General features: G+C 45.6%; 1 protein-coding gene across 2 annotated transcripts in view; it reads right to left on the bottom strand.

The window, feature by feature from the left end:
• The window catches only part of PELI1 (pellino E3 ubiquitin protein ligase 1), a 71240-nt gene that overhangs the window by 12184 nt on the left and 35564 nt on the right, over window positions 1-23492 (bottom strand). The window contains exons 1-4 of one of the 2 annotated variants that reach the window (XM_054987849.1): window positions 22261-22441; window positions 7899-8043; window positions 6083-6212; window positions 358-459 (exon numbers count right to left, since the gene is read on the bottom strand). In XM_054987849.1, the coding sequence (XP_054843824.1) occupies window positions 358-459; window positions 6083-6212; window positions 7899-7969 (303 nt within the window). In that variant the 5' untranslated portion in view covers window positions 7970-8043; window positions 22261-22441. Of the gene's footprint in view, window positions 1-357; window positions 460-6082; window positions 6213-7898; window positions 8044-22260; window positions 22442-23492 lie in introns of those variants that run through there. The other variant, XM_054987845.1, reaches the window with a different exon arrangement.

Raw genomic sequence — 23492 nt, 5'->3', positions numbered from 1 at the left:
AATTTTAACGTGCAGCGACTGATTCTCAGGGGTTTTCAAGCTAGCCAGAACTTCAGCTTTTGCTTCTGAAGGAGGATGGTGGACGAAGAGACAGACAGGGGAGGAACATAAAGCAAAAGTGTGCTTCAGAAGTGTGTGTCAAAGAGCTCCAGTCCCTGGAAGTTCATTCACAAGGAGTGCTTAAGCAGCCAATAAATCCCCATGTAACCTTTCTCAAGGCTGTTAAGCATATGATTGCTGTGAACAGCGATGTGAATCGAAAGTTTCAAACAACTGAAACTCCTGCCGATTCTTTGAACACCAGAAAACGTCACAATGGGAATGTGTGCCACTCCCAGCCATGCATACATCACCTACCTGAAACATATCCGTGTTGCTGTCGTGCGTGTATTCAACCACCACTGTCTGAACTCGAGACAAGGTGTAGGATATACTATGCTGGTCCTTGTTGCTTATTGCCTGTTGAGAAGAAGAGAAGCATATTTGGGTGGTTTTTCCCCCTTTATACTAACAAATTAAAACTCATATATCACTATGAAGCAAATCCTGCAAGTAAACCCATTTGCCGTCTTGCAAGTTTTGCTATTTTAAGGAGGCCCCTTATGGGGGCGTAATGAAACAGCGGCATTTATTTCAAATGCTCTTGGTTAATGTTTTTTTTGAGCATTTCTAGAAGGCCCATCAAGTCACAATATTTGGCCCAGAACTTTAAAAAGTTTGGCAAAACTTCCAAGAAACTCACACAACACAACTCTTGTTAGGGACTAGTGGAAACCAGTTTTAAGTTGTTTTGCCCCCAGTTCCCTACTCATCCCATCACGACAGTGACTTAGCAATGTCACCACGCCAACCTCATCCCTCAAAATGATTGCTCCTATCCAGGGCTTTTTTTCTGGGAAAAGTGGTGGTGGAACTCAGTGGGTTGACTTTGTGGAGAAAATAGTCACATGGCTGGTGGCCCCGCCCCAGCTGTGGCGCGGAAGGCAATGTAAACTCCCCTCTGTCTGGAGATCAGGGGGCGGGGCCACCAGCCATGTGACCGTTTTCAAGAGGTTCCGGAACTCTGTTCCACTGTGTTCCAGATGAAAAAAAGCCCTGCTCCTATCACCCTCTGCTGTAATGGCAATGGGAGCTCTAGACCAATCATGGGAGCAGAGCTCATACTTCTTCCAGCCTTCCCACCATTGCTAACTGATGCTGTTATAACCAGGTCCCTTCCATCCCTCTTATTCTGTCCATTGTGGAAGGGGGCAGGTGGCGGAAGGATTTTTTAAAAAAAATATATGGTGGAAATGTTCAGCTAGACTTTAAACAGCACAGCTGAGACCTCGCTCCTGCTGTAGCTGAAGGGAGGACACATAGCATCTCTTTGAAGAAGAATCAGAAGACAGGATCTCTCAGATGGGTGTGGGTCCGAAAAATGGAGGTATCACTGTTGCTCCAGAGTCAAACTATTCTTCTCCTCTCCGCTCCCTTCCCAGTTTAAATCCTCGGCTAGATGTGGGTTGCCCAGTGGGTTGCCCCAGTGTCAGCACTCCACATGACTTTCAGCCGTTCCTCCACGGTTATATTTTGGGAGTGTTGTAGAGATGCTATCTTGCTCTGCATAACACATTTGGACAGTGGCTCAAAATACATGATAGTGTTGTGAATGAAAATATATCCATTCATAATATGATTAGAGTATCCAGATTATATAGACACTAAAATTTTAAAATAACTCCTTATCTGGCTTTCAGGAAACTGACTGATGACATCATGAAAATTACATGGGGGCAGGCAGACCCATGAGTGAAATGCTAATATGCTTCGTGCGTTAAAGCAGTGATCCCCAATGTGGCGCTTGTGGGTAATATGGCAACCACTGATGCATTGCCTGGTGACCACTAACTTCTTTCCCAAAGCCAAGAGCCAGTTCGGGACTTCCTCCACGCTACTGCATCAGGAGGTGCTTCTAAAGGGCCCAAGAGACGTGTTCCCAGGGAGTTCCCACTAAGTTCCCACTGAGTGTTCAGGGAGTTCCCATTTAGAAACAGCTACCTCCATTGCAGGACTGCACTCGGCTAGCGGCCTGCTAACATTTTGTGGGAGCTCCCATTGTTTCGTGATTTAACTCAGCCCTTGTGATGGCCATTCTGTTGCGTTGCATGATCTCAAAATTTCAGAACTGCCCAACAGGCTTAAAAAAGTCGGGGATCTCTGCATTAGGCCAGTGGGGTCAAAATGGGGAAGAAAAGATTACTACAGGGAGGGACATGATTTGAGGCTTATAAAATTATGCATGGTGGGGACAAGGTGGAAAGGGGCAGTGTGGAAAGAGAGAGAGATTTATTTTCCTCACCTACAACAGCACACAAGAAAACAACTCCTTTACACGACTCCCTGCTAACTTGTGGTATTGTCTGCCAAATGATGTGGTGATGTTCATGAGCTGAGATGTCTTTCATAAAGAACCAAACCAGATAAAATTTAGGGCCTACCTATGGCTAGAGGCCTTCATAGCTAAATAGCCATATTAAGAAACAGTTAACATCCACCGTTGGTGGGGTGGCAACAGCAGGAGAAAGCTGTATTTTGCTTCTGGGCTTTCCAGAGGTATTTATTTATTATTAATTTTATTTGCTTCGTGTATACCCTGACTTTCTCCTTAACGGGGACCTGAAGTGACTTACAATGTTCTCCTTGTCTCTATTTTATCTTCACAGGAACCCTGTGAGGCACGTTATACAGAGAATGTGTGACTGGCCCAAGGTCATCTGCAGGGCTTTTTTTCTGGGAAAAGAGGTGGCGGAACTCAGTGGGTTGCCCTCGGAGAAAATGGTCACATGGCTGGTGGCCCCGCCCCCTGATCTCCAGGCAGAGGGGAGTTGAGATTGGCTCAGCGGCACGGAGGGCAATCTCAACTCCCCTCTGTCTGGAGATCAGGGGGCGGGGCCACCAGCCATGTGACCATTTTCAAGAGGTTCTGGAACTCTGTTCCACCGCGTTCCTGCTGAAAAAAAGCCCTGGTCATCTGGCAAATTTCCAAGGCAGAGTAGGAATTTGAATCTGGGTCTTCCAAACCCCGGCCCAACACTTTAACCACTAAATCTAGCTGGCCAGTGTGGAAAACAAAATACTGGATTAGACAGACCTCTGGCCTGATTTACTAGGGCTCTTCTTTGTTCCTTGGGGGTGGGGTGGGGAGGAAGACGGCTCCATGAGTACTCCATACTGTCTCCCATTTTTCTATTGATAGGAGATCCATCCCCCTTCACCCGGGAGCTGCTGTATACAGATAGGGTATTATCCTGGCACGTCTATATACAAAGCATGCATCTAGAAGCAAGTATTATCAACCTCCTGTTGAGCTTGCCGAAACCCTGAACTTACGAAGGCTAATTAGGTACAGGTGTGTCAATTCACAACTATGAATTACCCAGAAATCATTTCTTTTATTTTTTTTTTTTAGAAGTGCATGACTGTTCTAGCCAACAAAACAGACTTAACTGGCTGTACTTGGTGCTTTGCAAGAGGACACATGTTGCTACGAGACGGGCGCATTAGTCACGCCTGCTACTGGCCATATGTTGGCCTAGACACATTGAGTGATTAAGATACTCGGGATGATTAAGCACCACAGAGCAATGAGGCACAGAACGTGATGGCTGACACAGCCTTCCTCCTCCCCATGCCTACAGCTATTACCTCAGGGACACAGAAGGGAGGAGGGTGGGTTTTTATTAAACAGCCATTTTTACTCATGCCAGTACCCTGCGGTGATTTTTAATAAGTCACTCAGACAATATGGGGGCTTCTGGAAGACCAAGGGAATGGAAATTTATGCAACGAAAGAAAGACACGGATCTAGCAAAGCAGATTAAGCGCCATGATTTGACAGCGTCAGCCACACAGCTTGGGGAGATGGTGGCCTTCAAAGACAATACCTTGTTGTCTGTAATGTATCAGACACCCCCATGAACTTCGAACTTATGAGGCCGGGCGTGAGGGAAGATACAGGATCTCATGTAACTTGCAAACAGAAAAGCTGAAAGACGTATGGCTGTTTTCATATTTAAAAAAACAACATGAGGGCAGAGAGGGCTGCTTCACTCAAGAGTGAGGGAAATTCAAATCCCTACACCCTTAGTGACACATAACACTGATGTGCCTGTCTGTTTTGCCATGGCAAAATAAGCACCAAGTTTCCCCCATATGTACACACACAGTTCTTCTCTTTTACTTATATGTGAAAGAATCCTGGCCCTTGTCCAATTTTCACTCCCTATATTTATTTAGAATAAAATCTTTCTAAACCTGCCTTTCTCCTAAACCACTTGGGACACATACTGGTGAATGGCTGGATACAGACTTGCTGTTTTCACTCTGGTAGTCCAACAACAGCCAGCCTCCCAAGTAGAATATCGATAACTTTTGAAGCACTGGAACAGGAGGTCAGCTTCCTACGAGGGCTCTCCCCTTCATGAAACTCAAAAGGTGAAGCATCTTCCAGATGTACTATTAAGACTTCTCTGCTTGGGGAACATTCCACAAATTTATACTGCTGCACGCTCTTGAGACAGCTCCCACACTCAGTAACACAAACAGGCAATTTTAAAGTGGCTGTTTGTAAAACGTAAATTGCAATTCAAATTACAATATTTGTATTTGTAGATTTATATTGTAAGGAGCCTGGATTTGGGGTGGTGGTGGAAATCTTTAGGTGTGACGAGCTGAGCTGATCGTCACAGTGAGTCAAGATGGGCCAAAGTTCTCTGCCATTGGCTGGGCAACCAAGACGATTGAGATAAAAGAGCACTTGGGTAACAAAAATGCAAAGCTTGCATACTGGATGGAGGATATACTTCTGGGTAGCAATGTGTGTGAATATGATCTTGAGGTATGGGGGATAGGAAGCCAAATATGAGCAGTCAGTGTGATGCAGCAGCAAAAAATGCTAACACAATCTTGGGATGTATCAACAAAGGCATAACATCTAAATCACAGGATATTGTCCCACTGTATACCAAGTCGATCAGGCCCCACCTGGAGTATTGTGTTCTGGAGGCCTCATTTCAAAAAAGGATGTGGACAAATTGGAAGAGGTGCAGAGGAAAGCAACCTGGATGATCAGGGGCCTTGAGGCCAAGCCCTATGAGGAACGACTGAGGGACCTGGAAACATTTAGTTTGGAGAAGAGGAGGTTGAGGGAAGACATGATTACTCTCTTTAAGTATTTAAAAAGCTGTCAGCTTAGAGGAGGGGAGCTGTTCCTGTTGGCAACAGAGGACAGGACTCAAAACAGTGGGTTTAAACTACAGGAGGGAAGGTACCAGCTGGATGTTAGGAAAAAACGTCTTCACATTAAGAATAATTCAGCAGTGGGATCAGCTGCTTAGGAATGTTGTGGGTTCCCTGAACTTTTACAAGACCGATCTTAGAAAGAAAGGAAGCCAGTATGTGGAACACAAACTAAAAACTAACAGAGGCACAAGGTGAGTGTTCTAGAAGAAAACTGAACACTTCTGAACTGTCCTGCAGCCACCAGACTGAACCATTTTTTAACCCAGGCTTTTAACTGAAGGGTTTCATCTCTTTACACTTTTTCTCGTCTGCTTCTAGCCTGAAAATTGTTTGTGGGTATAATTTTAAGCTGTTGAGTGTTGTTTTATGCGCCTTTTATGGGTTGTTTTATTATCAGTGATTCTGATGTCGTTGTTTTTTACAATTTTATGGCATTGTTCGTACATTGTGAACTGCCTCAAGCAAGTCTCTAGTTATTAATTAAATTTTTTCTAAACAAACAACCCCTGACCCTCCAAAAACAGATGAATGGGGGGTCTATATGGGGCCAGCACACCCATGAGTGCTATATGAAACTTGAAAATAGCAACAGCACCACTATTTAAGGAAGCCTTTGAGGGAACGCTTTCTAATACTGAACGTTTCTTCTTTCCCCCAAGGACAGACTGGCCTTTCAGAATGATGGCTTTGCATTGGAACAATTCCACCAACTTCATTTACAATATGCTTACTGGAGTATTAAAAAAACAAGATGAAGAAGCTTGTCCTTTGGTGACGGTAGCTCGTTCGTCAAACTTACCTTTGCTGCCTGAGGCGTACAGGCAATATGCACAGTGCTTGGTTTCACCCCATTGGCTTTGGGCCTTTTAAATAAAGCGAATCTGCTTTTTCTTCTTCCTCTGTCTCCGTTTGGAAGAGAGCCATTGTACCTGTGAATGTGGAATGATGAATTACACCCAGTTGAGAAAAGGGGTGGGCCTCTGTTTGCACATATCATCCTATAGAGATGGAAAACCTTGAAAAGAAGGTTGCTTGCTTTTCTAAAGGACTTTGGGAACCTACTACAAGTAGAAGCTTTGGAAGTACTGGGGAACACACAGGTGTCCAAGCATATAAATAATCGTCTGGCTTTCTGGAGTAGGGTGGCATCAGTATGTGGATAGCACACAGCTTTGTCTGTCCTTATTTTGTTATTCACAGCCCCCAGATGTGGCCGTTTTGGTTCTGAACAAATGCCTTCAAATCGTGGCCAGGTGGTTAAGCCAGTTGACACTGAATCAAAACACAACAGAGGTGATGGTGGTCAAGACAGCTGATGCTCTAGAGATGGACAGACAGCGTTTGGATACACAGAAGGTAATTTTGCACAGATGATTAAGAGCATAGGGGTGCTCATGAACCCACACCTTGCATTTAAAAAGCAGGTTGGAGCAATAGCCAAAGTGCTTTCAATCTCTTTCTGGCCCACCAACTTCCTTCCCCTTAGACTGAGCTGCACCAATCCAAAAACAGATTATTTTATGTTTATGACTTTAATGGAACTAATTGTGATCTGCAGCAGGGACGGGTGGGATATGAATATTTTAATACGCAAACAGTCTCTTGTGAAAGCCTGAAGAACCAACTGGCAGAGGCAGTGGCCGGGGGACCTTACTCAATGAGAATGTTGTACAACTTCCGACTGTTGTTTGCTGCTACGTTTCCTAGGGGAAATGGCTTAGCCACAGTTTCATTTTGTCCTTCTATTCTCACTACCTTGGAATTTCTTGCCCTTTGCCAATTCTTTTCCCAGAGAGAGAGACACAGCAAGGAGGTTCTTAGTTCAAGACTATGCACACAAGCGTCCAAGCTCAGAAGTCTACAAGAACTGAAAGTAACAGCCAAACTAAAACTTCTGTTGCTCAGCTATATGGCACGGTAGGAAGCTCAAGAACAGGGGGAACCTCTTCCTCTGAGATCCCTTTGTGACTCTACATGAAGCCAGCTGTGCAGCTAAGCACTTTCAGTCCCATGATTCCCCGGCAGGGAATCAGCATGAGGAATTACTGGGAATGCGTGGACCAGTTGCAAAGAAACTGTGCTCACAACTGACAGTGGGTGTAATGTCTAACTACAGATCTTCTCTTTTGCCCGTTGGTCTGTTACCCGTAACTCACTGAACTAGAACCCACAGGCTTTGACAATAAAGGACATGAGATACAGCTGAAGCACAAATCCTACCGACTTCAATTAGGGAGTGAAGTTTAAATCTCTCCTACTGAAATTAAAGGGCTCCAAAAAAATTACTGAGTCCTGGTTGGATTGTGTCCAAATGGCACTAAGAGAAAGGATCACGAGCCAATAATGCCGGCTCATCCGGCACTAATGTAGAATGGTTGTAGCTTAGCAGGATTTGAGTCCAGCGGAACCTTAGAGAATGACAAGATTTCCAAAGCGTAAGCTTTCAAGTATCAGAGCTCCCTTCTTGAGACAGTTTTTACCCTAAAGTCAGAAATCTAGAAGGAAACAACCCCTGATAATAAGATCTGCAGATTCAGACTCCAATACAATGGGGCAACCAAAAAGCTTTTGCCTGTGGCTCATCTGGCCGTCTCATTCGAACACGGAGCACTTACCCTAAGACGATCAGTTCACCATACTTCACTGGTGCTTTGGATGGATGATTTTCTTGATCAGGCGAAAACATGAGCCTAGTTAGTGCCTTTATCTCAATTCCCAAGTCTCTGATCAAGATCCTTCGCACGCTTTTTTCATTATTTCCTATTTTAAAAGAGAGAGAAGAAGTGGTTAAGCAGAGGACTGGGACGGTATCAAGGAAATTAGTTATGCCCATCAATTTTGCTAAGCCCAGAGGATTAAGTGGGCCTGTATACGGGCCCAACAGTGGATTGCCGGCCTCATTTTTCTTCTTTGCCCATTCACTAGCTGTGGGGTTTCTTTTTCGATTATCCATCTTCACCCATTTTAAGTATTTAAAAACTGTTCTTTTTATCTGTATTTTACTTGGCTGGTCTTGTGACCGTAATAAACCCTTTGATTGATTGATTTGATTGATTATCCATCTTGAAAGACCATTGTTGACATATCGTTATGGGTTTCATATAGCTGTTCAGCCTAGATAATTTCCAAGTGATACTTGGGAACTTTGAAATCTGAGAAGCACTGTTGTTCAGTGGTTAGAGCACTGAATTAATATCTGGAAGGCCCGGGTTCAACTTCATTGAGTGGCCTTGGATCAGTTAGACACTCAGCTTCACTTACCACACAGGATTGTTTTGGGGAACAAAATGAAGGGATCTCTCTCTCTCTCTCTCTCTCTGTTGTTTTGGCTGCCTCAAACTACTACTCTGTATTCTCCTTGGTTACTTCACGAACACCACAGGGTTAAAGTCTTACAGGGAAGTTAACCACCAGAATCTTATGAATACCGTCCAGTTCACGGTCTAAGCAGTTTTAAAAAAATATAAACTACGTTTTATGACCCTAAGCAGAGATCCATTAAACGTTTCACTGTATTTGTTATAAAAAAAACGCTAGAATAAAAGTGTCTTTGTGGTAAAATTACCATCATTTTGTTAACACAGAAGTAGCATTATGTGCATTAGCAATGGTGGCTAGTAAGAGAGTCGCCTTTTCTAAAATGTTTTCAACTGAAAAGAGGTTTCACAGTATATTCATTGATGGCTTTTTATTAAAGGAAAGAGCAAACCACACAGCCAAGATGTGCTGATTCAGAGAGGCAAAGCTAGAAAGTTTAAAACGTCTGTGCCGGAGTCTTGAAATGAGTTGTATTGACCATACAACCTGGAAAGATTTCCCTCATGTCACAGATCTAGAATTCAGCCACTAACTGGAAAACCCACATTATCAGCTGCGAATAAAAGCTCCTGTCTTTGCCACCAATTCAGATCACTGAATTAGAGTGCCTCATTCTCTTGAAGTCTTACACAGCTTAGGCTCTTCCACTGCAAGAGTTTCAAACTGGCACCACTCAAGTCTATACTCATTTTACTGACAGATGCAGGATTAGACCTTTATAAGTTCAGCAAGAATATTGCTGCACACATTGATGCCATTCAAGTGTGGCTGCAACACACTCCGATGAAGCAGACACAGGCATGGACACTGTTTACTGCTGTGCGCGCGCTTTCTTCTCCCTTTGCCTGGCCTGTGAATAAACATTCCTGAGGTGGAATGAACTCTGGTCCCTCTGGCTTCACAGATTCAGACGCCTGGCAGAACCAAAGTCAGTTCACTCCACACAAACCAGGATTCTGACAACAACAACATCAACTGCACTTATATACCAGAGTAGTGCCCCACCCAGAGCTGTGAACAAGTTATGTTATTATTATCCCCACAATACAGCTGGGGAGCTGGGGCTGAGAGGAGTGGCTTACCCAAGGCCTGAGCTCATGGCAGGAGTGGGACTCGAACCAGTAGAGTGCTGATTCGCAGCCGAACCACTTATCTTGTGGCTGAATCCACACGTCTCAGCATTGTGCTAAACTGCCGGAACGAGAGCGTCTTCCAGGCGTGATTTCTGACGTCATCGTGCCACATGGTGTGATGACGTCAGAAATCGCGCAAGGAAGACTCTATCATTCTGGCAGTTTAGCACTATGCCGGGACGTGTGGATTCTGCCCCTGTTCACCCTACTGCTGGCGCTTGTATGTTCTGGCAAACTGGTGGTTGCTGCAAACCAGGAATCCTTAACTGCCATTGATATGAGAAGGAAAGACCCAAGAGCCTTCCTGACAAGCCACACTTGCATGCATCTTGGTTAAATGGAGTTGTTTTGATGTCTGAAAGCAGGCAGCTTTTGTCCATGATGCAAACGCACACATGCATGTATAATGCATATGCCTCTATGGGGGTTTGAGCTGAACACAGATTCATGTGCAATACAACTTATTTTTAAAAATGCAGAACGATATGCTTGAATATTAGGGTGCCTAGCCTTCAATTACAGCAATGGGGCCCTCTGCCCTCCCATACTCCCTTGAAAAGGGTCAGGACAGTGAGATCACTTGGGAGGGGCTGACAGCATGGTTACTTTCCACCCCAGGGGAGGGCGAGGCCTGGAGTGAGAGCAGCCGAGGTCCTGGCCCTCTGCCAAGTGGCCTTGATTTTCAAATGTTGCCAGAGTGACACATGCAGCCAGGGGGCCCCAGGCATTATATTCTCCCACCACAGAAGACCGCATCCCTATACACAGAGAGAAAATAAAAAAACAACTTTATACAATGGAAAATAAAGCCAACTTTTTGAAAAAAACACACTTTAAAAATTTTTCACTCTGTTTCTGATACACACGAGGAGTCAGAGGTCGGCAGGCCAATCCCTTCCAGAGCCACAAGCACTCCCTCTGGAATCTGCCCCCCCCAAAAATATTGGGCTACCATGGAAATACTCTCCTACACACACAACGCTGCCTTTGAACTGAATCAGACTATCTGTCTATCAAGGTCTGTATTGTCTGCTCTCTGGGGTCTCAGGCAAAGGTCTTGCACATCACCTGACCCTTATCTAGAGATGCCGAGGTTTGAACTTGGGACCTTCTACATGCCAAGCAGATGTTCTACCACTCAGCCACAGCCCCCTCCCCAAGTTGTCTTTCACAGGCAACTTCTCACTGGTGTAGTTACCATTTCAAAACTTTATTGAAGAAACTACTGCTCTACTCCTAAGAAAGTAGAACTGTAACCACAGTGAACACCTCCCACCCCATACAGCCTTGTCCACTTTTAGGGTTTCCTGACTCTGACCTGGATGGCCCAGGCTAGCCTCATCTGGGCAGATCTTGGAAGCTAGGCAGGGTTGGCCCTGCTTAGCCCTTGCAAGCAATGGCAAACCACCTCTGCCCATCTCTTGCCTTGAAAAGCCCCAAGGGGGTTGCCATAAGTCGGCTGTAACTTGATGGTACATTAGACACACAGTGCCTCCCGAATCGCCTTCCTTGGAGTAGATCTCCTTGATGGGCTAGGTACACAATCAGGCAAGGGTAAGAAAAGCAGCAAAGTTGACAATATGGGCCTCGGGTTCGATCCAGCTTGACTCCTCTTATATCCTTATGGTTCCTAGAGCTGGACTGTTGGCTAGCATCAGCAGGCAGCCCACGTTGCCAACACTGGCCTTAATTGCCTTCCATGGGCAAAGCTTTATACAATATTAAAAACTAGTTGCTTTTAAATTGATGCAACATCTAAAAAAACCCTCCTAAAAACAGAGGTAGAAGTACAGAGAAACAGAAACAGACTCCAAGAAAGCTACACTTGCCTCCACTTACCAGATGCAAGCGGCAGACAGTAAAACAACAACAACAACATTTGATTTATATACTGCCCTTCAGGACAATTTAACGCCCACTAAGAGCGGTTTACAAGAGTGGTTATGTTATTATTATCCCCACAACAACAATCACCCTGTGAGGTGGATGGGGCTGAGACCTCTGAGGGAGCTGTGACTGACCCAAGGTCCTAGATGGACTTAATATATTTTCATCCTCTGACAATCTAAGAGTGATACTCATCCAGCGGCTCAGCAGCCGTATGTGGGTCTTTGACATGCCACCCGTGGCTCTTCTGATCCCCAGTGTGGCCCCTTCAGAGTCTTCTCGCATGCATGCAACACACTCCCAGTGTGATGTGATGATGGCACTTCCAGGAATGACATCAACGCGCAGGCACCGGGATTACTCCCAAATCGGCCAGGTGCGAAGCACGGGAGCAGTCCCAGGGCCTGTGTGACGATGTCCCTCCTGGGAACATTTATTTAGTTCCCAATTCCAGCCTGTTCTGTGGTGGGAAAGAGTTAATAAGCCAAGGAGAAGAAACTCAAGGTAAGCGCCAGGTCCCTCCCCCTTCTGCTGGGAGGGTAAGGGAAACTGGCAACCCTACTTCCCAGCCAAAATGTTCCCAGAACACCACGAAACAGGCCAGAACGGGCACAAAATAAATGCTAGTACCACAAAAAACAGTAGAAAGCATTAAAGACACTGCAGAACAATATTTTGGAAATGAAAACACTGAACTGGCACGCTTTTATTAACCCTTTCCCAGTAGGACTGCCAGTCCCCTGGTGGGGGCAAGAAATCCCCTGCTCCCAGGCTCCTCTTTCCGCCACCGCTCACCTGATTTGTGGGGGGAAAGGCATGATAACGGGCCTCCTGGGGCGTGCTCCTGGAGCGACGTGATGATGTCACTTCCTGGAGTGACATCATTGCACGAAGCCAGGGAGTGCTCCCAAATTGGCCCGGCATGAATCGTGGGAGCACTCACGGGTCCTGAGAGTGATGTCATCGCACTGAGAGCACACCCAGGAGGCTCTTTCTCCCACCTTTCAACCCCGCCATCTGGGTGAGTGGGAGGGTGGTGGAGGCTGGGAGTGGGGGATCCTCCACCCCCAACAGAGGATTGGCAACCTTATGTGGCACCCACCCCATGTTCCAGGAAAGTGAGCAAAGCTATTGCCTGAGAAGAACCACCTGCCAACCATAAGCCCTATTTTGAAAGAGGTGCTACTGTAAGGACTGGTGGACAGGTAACGGGCTAGCTGCAGGCCTCATGCCAGGGATTAAGGTAAAGCGCCCAGAGTCTTCAATAACACCCCAACGAGAACATGCTGATCACAGTTAGGTATATAGAGGTGGGCATGAACCGAATACAAACTGAAGCTCATCACGAACCAGTCTGGTTCATAGTTTGCGAACTGGTGGTTGATGGGAGCTCATTTCTCACGAACCATGATGAATTTTAGCCCGGTTCGTTTGTTTTGTGGCTCAGTTTGTCACTGCAGTCAGCTGGCACCAATCAGTTTCCTAGGCAACAGGGGGTGGGCTCTCTGCAGACCTGCTGACCCAGAAGTGATGTTTTCACAAACTGAACAAACCAGTTCACAAACCGGGGCAAGTTCGTGGTTCATGAAACACGACAAACCACGAACCACTCAGTTCATAATTCTCCCAGTTTGTGCCCATCTCTAGTGGTATATATTATATTGCCGTATATTACTGTATATGTATATGACTGGCTGGCTGGTGCACAGGTATACATTAGTCAAGTTGCTCTTGTGATTGATGGTAATTGCGTATGTGACTCCTTGCGATCCATGGAATGAGTACTACTGATCAAAAGGTTAAGTGTACCATCAAGTCACAACTGACTCAGGGTGCCTCTATGAAGTTCCACCTCATGGGATTTTCAAGGCAAGAAATAAGCAGGTGGTTTGCTGTTGCCTTCCTCTGCATACCAGCCGCCGTCTTCCTTGTTGGTCCCTCATCCAAGTTCTGACCCTGCTTAGCTTCCAAGCTCTGATGAGATCTGGGCTATTAGGGCTCCTACACAACTGATGAGGGATCTAGGCCAAGGGGTATCCGACATTTTTGAGCCCGTGGGCACCTCTGGAATTTTGACAGACCGTTGCATGAGGCAGTGCCAGCCACAAAAAGGCTGCCACAGCTTACCTTCAGTCACACGGTGAAGATTCTTGTGCTGTGGTGGCAGCTGCTGCCAAAGCAATTTGAGGTTTTTTTGAAAAAAACCTGGCACAGCCAATCAGATCCCCAATGGCCAATTAGAAACTCCGCCGGGCTCAAGCCCCACCAGCCTGTTCCACCTTCTGGTTATAACAGGCATGTTTCCCCACTGGATTTAAGCACCCTTTTTCTTGGAGCAAGTCAACAGTGAAATACTTCTCTTTATGAAGCTCTTGCAATGGGGCAAGTTGGTTTGTGGGGCTACACAATCCTAGATTAAGATACAGCACTAACCTCGAATATTCATAGACACAGGCTCAATTGCTAACTCCGTTTCTTAAAAGCTATGCTTATTATTTATTTCTTCCTAATGGGGACCCAAAGTGGCTTATCATATCGTTCCCCTGTCCTCCACCTTATCCTCACAACAATAAACCTGTGGGGAGGGTTAGGCTCTGACAGGCACGAGGTCAGTTGGTGAGCTTCCATGGAAGTGCGAGGATTCGAACCTGGGTCTCTCAGCTCCTAGTCTGCCACTCTAACCGCCGCTACGCCACACGCTGACTCTCTGCTTTCTTCTCTTACCAAAACTCACTTTTTCTGTCAGATTTGCCTTCCGTGATCTCATTTTTGAGCAGGGCTTTGTATAGCATATGACTTTATATGCAGTTTTTATAGCTCCGGCTGAAAAGTCCTTGATTCACCTAGTGTAGGCATGGTTTAAAGATAGCAGCAGTAGGTGGGAAGAAAAAGTGTAATTTTGACATCAGCAGAGCAATTTTAACATGAGAGGGGGGGTGAAATCCTTTCTTTTTGGAGGAAGTATACATATTCAGTCTCTTTAGAACTGAAAATATTTTCAATAGCCTAGATTATCAAGGAATGAAAATATATTTAGAAATACAAGACAATGTTGGATCACACCTATTCCACTTCAACAGGATTACTAATTTCTAATACACTCTGTAGAACGTATAAGCCTGGTAATTGGGCTGCTTGGTTCAGAAGCTGGCAAATTCAGAGCGCACACATGTGTGTGGGTAGGGGAACAATGCAAAGCCCTAACATACCAATAAAACATCCTAAAATAATCCAAAACGATCGAAAAGGATTCTACATAGCTTCACAACAACCATGGCACCAACCCTCTAGCCCTGCACTTTTCAAACTTTTTCAAGCGGGATCCATCGCTATGGCTTTTGGGACCCACGTGCTGTTTTCCTCCTTTCATTGGGAGAGGGGAACAGAATTTTTGGGGACCTTTTGGGCTGCTGAGGGGGGGGGGGGGAGAAATCATCTACTGAAAAGTTTCCTCCTTCTATTACGTTTATTCTTATCTTTCATTTATAAATATATAGCATTAGAAGCATTTCATGACCACTTCACACTTTTGTGTAGAAGGAAGCCCAAATTTGTCACCAGTCATCTCTCAGGTCACCCTGTTTCCCTCCCCCCCCCCTCTCCTGTCCCTGTGACCCACCTGGAAATGTCACAGCTCACTTTCAGGTTATGACCCACAGTCCAAGAACCACCCCTGTAGCCCAGTGGGAGAGGCAAGCAGCACCGTGTCTCTGACGTTATGTGCTGCTGAGGCAACCAGTGCTCGTACCAGCTTCTAGCCCCCCACTAGATCAATGTGACCACCCTTGGCCTACCTGAACTACCTACCAATTCATGACTATCTATACCAAGCATAGTAGACTGTGGCAGCTAGAGTACATGTAACACAGGGGAGCATTTATCTTTTAACATCCTGTCTAATAAAGATCTGCATCTGACGAAGAGAACTGTGATTCTCGAAAGCTTATGCTACAATAAAATTGGTTAGTCTTAAAGGTGCTACTGGACTCTTTTTGATTTTAATAAAGATCTGGAGACCCTGAAAACCTGCACAGAGCTTTGTGTCCGCCTAAGCCCGACTGAGAAGCCCTTCTCTCCTTTCCCCAAGACACCCAACGGCTGGCTAAGGCTCAACACAGATAGGGATAGGGAAGCCGACATGGCTCAGAGGTAATCTGGTGATTTAAAAAGTTACGGTTATACATTCTAGACTTAATATGTGTGTCTTACTTTATGTGTGTTTGGTGGAGTGCACATAGGGCATTTAGCTGTTTTGGTTTTGATGGTAATTGTGAATGTGGCACTCCGTGAGCTGTGGAGCGAGAGCCACTTTTTAAAACCCACTTATTAGGGTTGCAAAGTCCCCACACCTTCCCAGTGGGAGGAGAGGAGACCCATTACTCACTGGCAGTAGGCTCTTTGTGAGCTCACGCTCCCGGCACTGATGGTACTTCGGTCATCGCGCAGCCGTGGGAGTGCTCCCATGCTTCGTCTGACGATGCATCTGATGAAGAGAGCTGTGGTTCTCAAAAGCTGACAATGCATCTGACGATGACGATGCACTGACTTTATTGTAGTATAAGCTTTCTAGAGCCACAGCTCTCTTCGTCAGATGCATCGTCAGCTTTCGAGAACCACAGCTCTCTTCATCAGATGCATTGTCAGAGAGCTGTGGATCTCAAAAACTGATGATACAACTGACAGAGAGCATCTCAAAAGCTGACGATGCATCTGACGAAGAGAGCTATGGTTCTCAAAAGCTGATGATGCATCTGACGAAGAGAGCTGGGGTTCTCGAAAGCTTATGCTACAATAAAGTCAGTTGGTCTTAAAGGTGCTACTGGACTCTTTACTACTACAGACTAAGATGGCTAACTCCTCTGGATCTACTACCATTGATGCAGAAGAGATGCTTAGATAGGGTAAGTATATGAGGAGCAATATGGAACCTGGTCTTGACAGAGAACACCAGCTAAGAGAAGCCAGGTTTTTGACTTCTGAAGTACTCAGGAACTGGCTGGGCCTGTGTTCTTGGGTACTTCCCTAGGGTTTGCAACAGCATGTCAGACCCTCTAAAAGTGGCTATTTACAAAGGTCTGAATGTCAAGGGTAGGCAGGCATTCTCCGGAGTTCATTTTGATTTACAGAAAATTCTCTTCCCAGAAGATTTCTCCACATCTCTACTCTGAGCATATTTCAGAAACAGTGGAAATTCTCTGCTGGGACAGGAGAGCGAAGCAGATTATTCTGGCAGGGCAAACTGCTATACTTTATTATAAAAATTGTTAAATTAAAATGTATTAAGTGGTCTCTTGCCTAGTGTCTCTAAGCTGAGGTAGAAGGCAATAAAAAGAAGAGAAGAAGCTCTAGAACATTTTGCTGTTATGAAAAGGCAACAGCTGATACTTCTGTGAGGAAAACCACATTACCATCCTACATATTCTCTGTGATGTTCTCAGCTTCCCACACACACATACAGTGTCTCAGCATTACAGGGCTTTTTTTTTTTTTTTGCACAAGGTGGTTATTTTAAAGCTGCCAGAATAACATTACGATACCATCTCCCTTTAACTGAGATCCGTTCTGTGACAGACTTGTATCACAACCTGGAGTCTTCACTCGCCCCCACAAAATCAATCATCCTAACTTGAATAAATCCAAAAAGTCAAAATTATTTGGGAGGAAGCACCGTAGAGCATGACGGAACTTCTGAGCAGACATGCGCAGGATTGTGTTATAAAACCCAACTGTGTCTAGAAATGTCTCTTGGCCATAACGAGTCATACATTTACCCAGGGCTTTTTTTCTGGGAGAAGAGGTGGTGGAACTCAGTGGGTTGACCTCGGAAAAAATGGTCACATGGCTGGTGGCCCCGGACCCTGATCTCCAGACAGAGGGGAGTTGAGATTGCCCTCCGCGCCACAGCGCGGAGGGCCATCTCAACTCCCCTCTGTCTGGAGATCAGGGGGCGGGGCCACCAGCCATGTGACCATTTTCAAGAGGTTCTGGAACTCCATTCCACCGCGTTCCAGCTGAAAAAAAGCCCTGCATATACTAAGTCAAGATTGTCCGACATTATCTTGGGGTTATGGCTCTGATTTCCTTCTCCATCCCAAAATCACATCCTTAACTTTTAAGCCAAGAGACGAGGTGATAGCATATTGTAAGTCCTAGATTACTTTCTGGACCTGGTATTTCTTACCTGTGACACCAGAACTATGTTTATTCCTCTTATATCGTATTCTACATGGATGTTATCCTACTTAAAAAGGCACAAACAATCAAACTTTGTGCCAAGGACTTACACAGTAACTTGTATGCGAGGGTCTTTTGAACAATACCGGTACTCAAATTTCAGAGGCAAGCTCATGAGACAACATCTTTGATACGTCGATGACTCTTAACGCATGTGGGTGAAGCATGCTGACGCACTTCTGGCATTTCTCATCATGAGTTATGGTTTTGGCAAAATGACTTTTCCCCTCCACAGTTTTTCAAACATGGATTTGCTTTTCAAAAATGGTAGCATCTCTGTGCAACAGTCAGGAACAAAGAAGCACGTCTCTCCATCCCTAACTTTGCAAGCATTCCCGTACGGGTTGTGAGGGAAAGTCGCATTGAATATCTGTAGCTCAGATTTCCAGCTGTGCTATGAGGGGAAAAACTGACCCCCCCCCAACCCATGCCACTGAGTTAGTAATATTAAGAGAGTTAAGACTACAAGGTGCTATTAATTAATTCAATAACTTCAAATAGAGCCATCATCAAAAGGGGCTTGCTCGATATTACTTAATTATTCCAGAGGGTAAAACCACGTTAGCATGTTGCAGTAAGATCAAGCAGACGTTCAGGGGCACTATAAAGACCAACAAATTTTATTTCAGCACAAGCTTTAGTGGATCAGAGCTCACTTACATCACACGCAGTTGAACTGTGATGAGCCTTGACAGCTGCACTGATATTCTAGAGCAATGGGGTCTTCAAGCTTCGCAGACCCAAGTGCCACCTTTAAGCCCCAGGTGGCAGCACAGGGCACAGGGCACATCCCTCGTGTGACAGGGAGAGGCACAGCCACAGCCCCTGAACCTGCCTATGCATGCTAAGCAATGAGCCTTCTCTCCCCCTCCCTCTCCCTCCTGCTCCGGTTCTCCTCTCCGTGTGCGCAGCATTTATTTATTTGATTTACTTTACTAATACCCCACCTTTCTCCCCCACTGGGGACCCAAAGCAGCTTCCATCGTTCTCCTCTCCATTTTATCCTCACAACAACCCTGAGGGGTAGGTTAGGCTGAGAGTGTGTAACTGACCCACAATCACCTAGTGAGCTTCCATGGCAGAATGGGGGAGGGGTGAGAACCTGGATCTCCCAGATCTTAGTCCGACAATCTAACCACTATACCATACTGTTAGCAGATCCTTCCCAAATACAGCAAAATAAAAAAAGGGTTGCCAGCTCTGGGCAGGGAAATTCCTGGAGATTTGGGGGGGGGGGGGTGGAGCCTGGAGAGGGGAGGTTTTGGGGGAGGGAAGGTACTTCAGCAGTATATAATGCTATAGAGTCAACACCCCACCCACCCCCACACACCAAACAGCCATTTTCTCCAAGAGAGCTGATCTCTGTGGCCTGGAGATCAGCTGTAATTCCAGGAGGTCTCCAGCCACCACCTGGAGGTTGGAAACCCTAATCCAGTCACTCGGGATAAAGACTGACAATTTGAAGTGCTGTGGAGTTAGTCATACACACATTAGCAGCATTCCTGAGGCATTTGTCTACAGGGCAGAGAACGTGAGTTCGAAACTCTTCTCCCCTCGCTTCAGAATGCAAGTGTGTCTTCACCCCTGGCCGATCTCCTACTCCACTTACAAGCCAGTATACTCAGAATCCAACTCAAACCAGTTCAAGGGAGCTTTCGCCTCAGAAAGTGGCGCTGTTAGGCAAGATGATTCACACATTAAGAACACATCCTCGCCACGCATTAACTCTTTTCAAACAGATAAACAGCAAGTGCAGAGCAGATCAAAGTATTTGCTGCCAAAGCGTTCTGTCCAAAATAAGAAGTTTAGAAAAAAAATATCCCCAGATGGCTTCACTGACTTTTGGTTCAGGCAGAAAGAAAAAGGGTAATTGCAGGTTTAGTGAGTCAGCTTCTGTCAGGGCCTGTGTGCACGTGTGATGACATTAGAGTTTAAAGCAGGCTGTGATTCCTTCAGCCTTGTCATCTAACCAGCCTAAACCATGTCCTCATAAAAATGGGACACGAAAGGAATGTTAGCAGGGCTTTTTTTCAGGGGGAACGCGGGGGAACGGAGTTCCGGAACCTCTTGAAAATGGTCACATGGCTGGTGGCCCCGCCCCCTGATCTCCAGACAGAGGGGAGTTGAGATTGCCCTCCACGCCAGCTGCAATCTAAACTCCCCTCTGTCTGGAGATCAGGGGGCGGGGCCACCAGCCATGTGACCATTTTCTCTGAGGGCAACCCACTGAGTTCCACCACCTCTTTTCCCAGGAAAAAAGCCCTGAATGTTAGTTAATGCGCTTTCTAAAGCGATCGTCTGCAAGGGTGCCAGATTAGGTCGCCAGGGTCCCAGTCGCCACTGCCAGTCTTCGTGAGTCAGTAAAGAAAGCATTTTAAGGTCCTACAGGCATGACAAGAAGTCAAAGAATACGTATTTTTTAAAGATTGTTTAATGTGAGGAAAGGGGATGCAGGAGCATGCATCCAGCCATCTGAAGGACTTTTCTGCTTCCCCTTTCTGCTTGAGCCCACTGGGTCCTCTGAAATTTTGTTGCTGGGAGCCAGCAGCCCCTCAAGAATAGCACAGAGGGAAAGAGGAATCAGTGCAAATCATTTCCGCAAATGGAAATGCTATTCCGTCTGAGGAAATGCATGGCTAGTCACCTGGCAGTGCGTTCCTGCCCTCTTGGCTCAAAAGCGGTGGCCCAGCATGAACTCGTGTGCAAGAAGCCTTTCCTGCGGCAGAAATCAGTTTCCGCTTCTCTTTTACAGGACTATAAGCAATGCTCCTCACAGTGAAGGATCCTACAGGTAGCTATAGAGAAGCTCATTTTTGCCTTGAAAGAACGGAGCTTTGCTTCCCTCATCCCTAGGCTTTCTTCTTCCGGGTCCCCCGAGCTTCCCCCTCTCTTCTGAATTATTTCCACGTCTATCCCTTTCTGTTTAAGCTCTCCTTAAAAACAACAACTTTGTTTTCCTCCTACAACGAAGTGCACATGTTCTGCTGCAAACACAACAGCACGAATGTGCGTGGGCGCAGTCCCACGTGATCCAACTTTGTCATTTTGCTGATAAACTTTAACCCATTCATAGTCTTCCTTCCACACTCAGCAACACACACACACACACACACACACACACACACACACACACACACACACACACACACACACGTTCAGCTTTGCAGATCCCTAGCTCTTCCACAGATCAGGGACAGATTCCCTCAGCATCCATTCAAAGATCAACTGTCCCAGAAACAAATTTTTTGCAAGCCCAAAGGAAAATGCACATCCACTAAATGTGCTTAAAACAAAAAGTTACCCTCACTCAGGGCTTTTTTTTCTGGGAAAAGAGGTGGTGGAACTCAGTGGGTTGCCAGCTCAGGGGGCAACTCTTGGCAGGAGGTAGTACCCCTGGTACCACATGCATGTGCACAAAGTGCGCGCATGCTCCCAGGACTGCACAATGACATCACTTTGGGTCAGCTGGAACAAGGGGGAATTTTTTAAAAGTTTAAATCGCCCTTGGCAAAAATGGTCACTGGAGCAACGCAGAGGGCAATCTAAACTCCCCTCTGTCTGGAGATCAGGGGGCGGGGCCACCAGCCATGTGACCATTTTCAAGAGGTGCCGGAACTCCATTCCACCGCGTTCCTGCTGAAAAAAAAGCCCTGCCCTAGCTCTTTAGATAATTAATCATGTTGGAGTAGGGAAGAAGTTAAATATTTCCAATGCTTGAGAAGCCAATCATTTTAAAAAGCACAGATCTAATTTTTCAGCCGTATCAGAGGGGGTTTCTGGAATGTGACAGGTCCTAATTTGCTTCATGTTTTAAAAATATTTGTTTACAATATCTGAGCTGGATAAAGCATCTCAATATATTTCTCAATCCATGATTAACAGTATAATCCTTCGAAGAGTTACTCCAGTCTAAGCCCATTGAAATCAATGGGCGTAAACTAGGATAACTCTTTTTAGGATTGCACTGCAAGCATGGTAACAGGTTCTCTCATGCCAATAATGTATGTAATCCAGAGAATCTTTTCCGAATTGAGGCTGTTCCCAAATTGACTATTAAACCACCCTCCTCTTTGCAGTTAGTTCATTAGGAAATCAGGGGAGCTCCCCTGTATAACAAGATCCAAAGAAAAGCATCCAAGATGCCAATTCTGGGTAACAAGTACAAGACACAAATAGCAGTGCTAAATTTATTTAAAAGCCACTGACAAGTCTGGTCAATTTCGAGGGGTTTGTTGTTGTGCCAGGATTGGAGTTCTGACAGATACATTACAGAACCTATATCTTAAAAATCCTCAGACCAAAACTTTGAAAAGAGACTGCTTTTTCCAAAATAAGAGCAAATCAGACACACTGATCTGGGGACAGCAATGTGGCATTATAACCAAAACACAGCTAAACAACTTACCGACTTCTTGCTGTCTGTGCTAAATTTTCCCTCTTCCACACAAAGTATATCAGAAGAAATAAGACTTACCCCTCAGTCTCCTTAAAAATCAATTGTAAAAAGCCAGGGGTGAAGAAAATAGAGATTAAATCCACACAGTCCGCAGGTAACGCTCCCGAGAATCAGCCAACTCCCAAGCTAGAGCGACTCTTCCTGTGTTCTTTTGATTTAAGCCACTGGGGTTATACATGCTGACTTGGAAAAGGGGCTGGCCCAGAGTTACGCAAGCAAGGTAAACACTTGGCCACCGCCTGATGTCATTGGCTGGAGTCACAGCTAGCATCTCCGTTTGCCTTCCCCCAAGTCATCTCCGACTCCAAAAGGAAGAAAAGGAAGTGAAGGAGGCAGTGTGGGTTTTTCCCCCCCTTCCCTCCTCCAAACACATGCTGAGCACCCAGCAATTGTCAGGATGGGAGTCTTACATAGACACAGAAAGAGAATGTTCTATTTCCTTGTCAGCCTGCCTTACATAACTGTACCAATCCAAGCTATGCTCGTGGGGCTTTTTTTTTTTTTAAATTACAATTTATTACACCAACTCACTTTCTTCCCCTCCCGCATCACTAGCCACTCTCTCACGCAGCTGGTAGAGAAATGCCAGAGGCACAGGCACCTTTGACTCCGGGATCCATCGTGATATTCATCCATTCCAGAGAACACACACTCCCTCCCTTTTGAGATAAATAAGTGACTTCTTAAGACCTTGTTTGTCCTGCACTAAGAACAATGGAAGGAATGCTCTCTTTCAGCACACCCACCCCACATCCAACTCACCCCAGTACAAATAGAAATGATTATGGACCCCCCAAACCGGTGTTTATCTAAGCAAGGCAGGGGAACAGACGACTGGGGTACAACGATTTATAGACCAGCACCAGGTCCTAGAGACGGCACATATGGCTTACTGTTTTTGAGGGTGGCAATGAACTTATGGAAGGCACAGGGAATCGTTTGCTGATTTTAAAAAAAGGCAAATAAAAAAGAAATCTGTGTTTGCCAGGAATTTTCAGTAATTAATTACCATGCCAAAACAGGACAGCATTGAACTAGTCATTCTAAACACAGGATGCTCCTATTTGATTGTTCAGGTACCACAGAAGGAGATTTCCAGAAATAACCGTAGAGAAAGTGGTATGGCATTTATCTGGACTTCCACCTTGCCCTACCTACAACGCCCAGAACAGATTACACAT

The sequence above is a fragment of the Eublepharis macularius genome, chromosome 1 (assembly GCF_028583425.1).
Source record: "Eublepharis macularius isolate TG4126 chromosome 1, MPM_Emac_v1.0, whole genome shotgun sequence".
In the NCBI taxonomy this organism is placed as follows: Eukaryota; Metazoa; Chordata; class Lepidosauria; order Squamata; family Eublepharidae; genus Eublepharis; species Eublepharis macularius.
The sequence above is the reverse complement of the archived record's forward strand: the minus strand, read 5'-3'. Positions and strand labels throughout refer to the sequence as shown.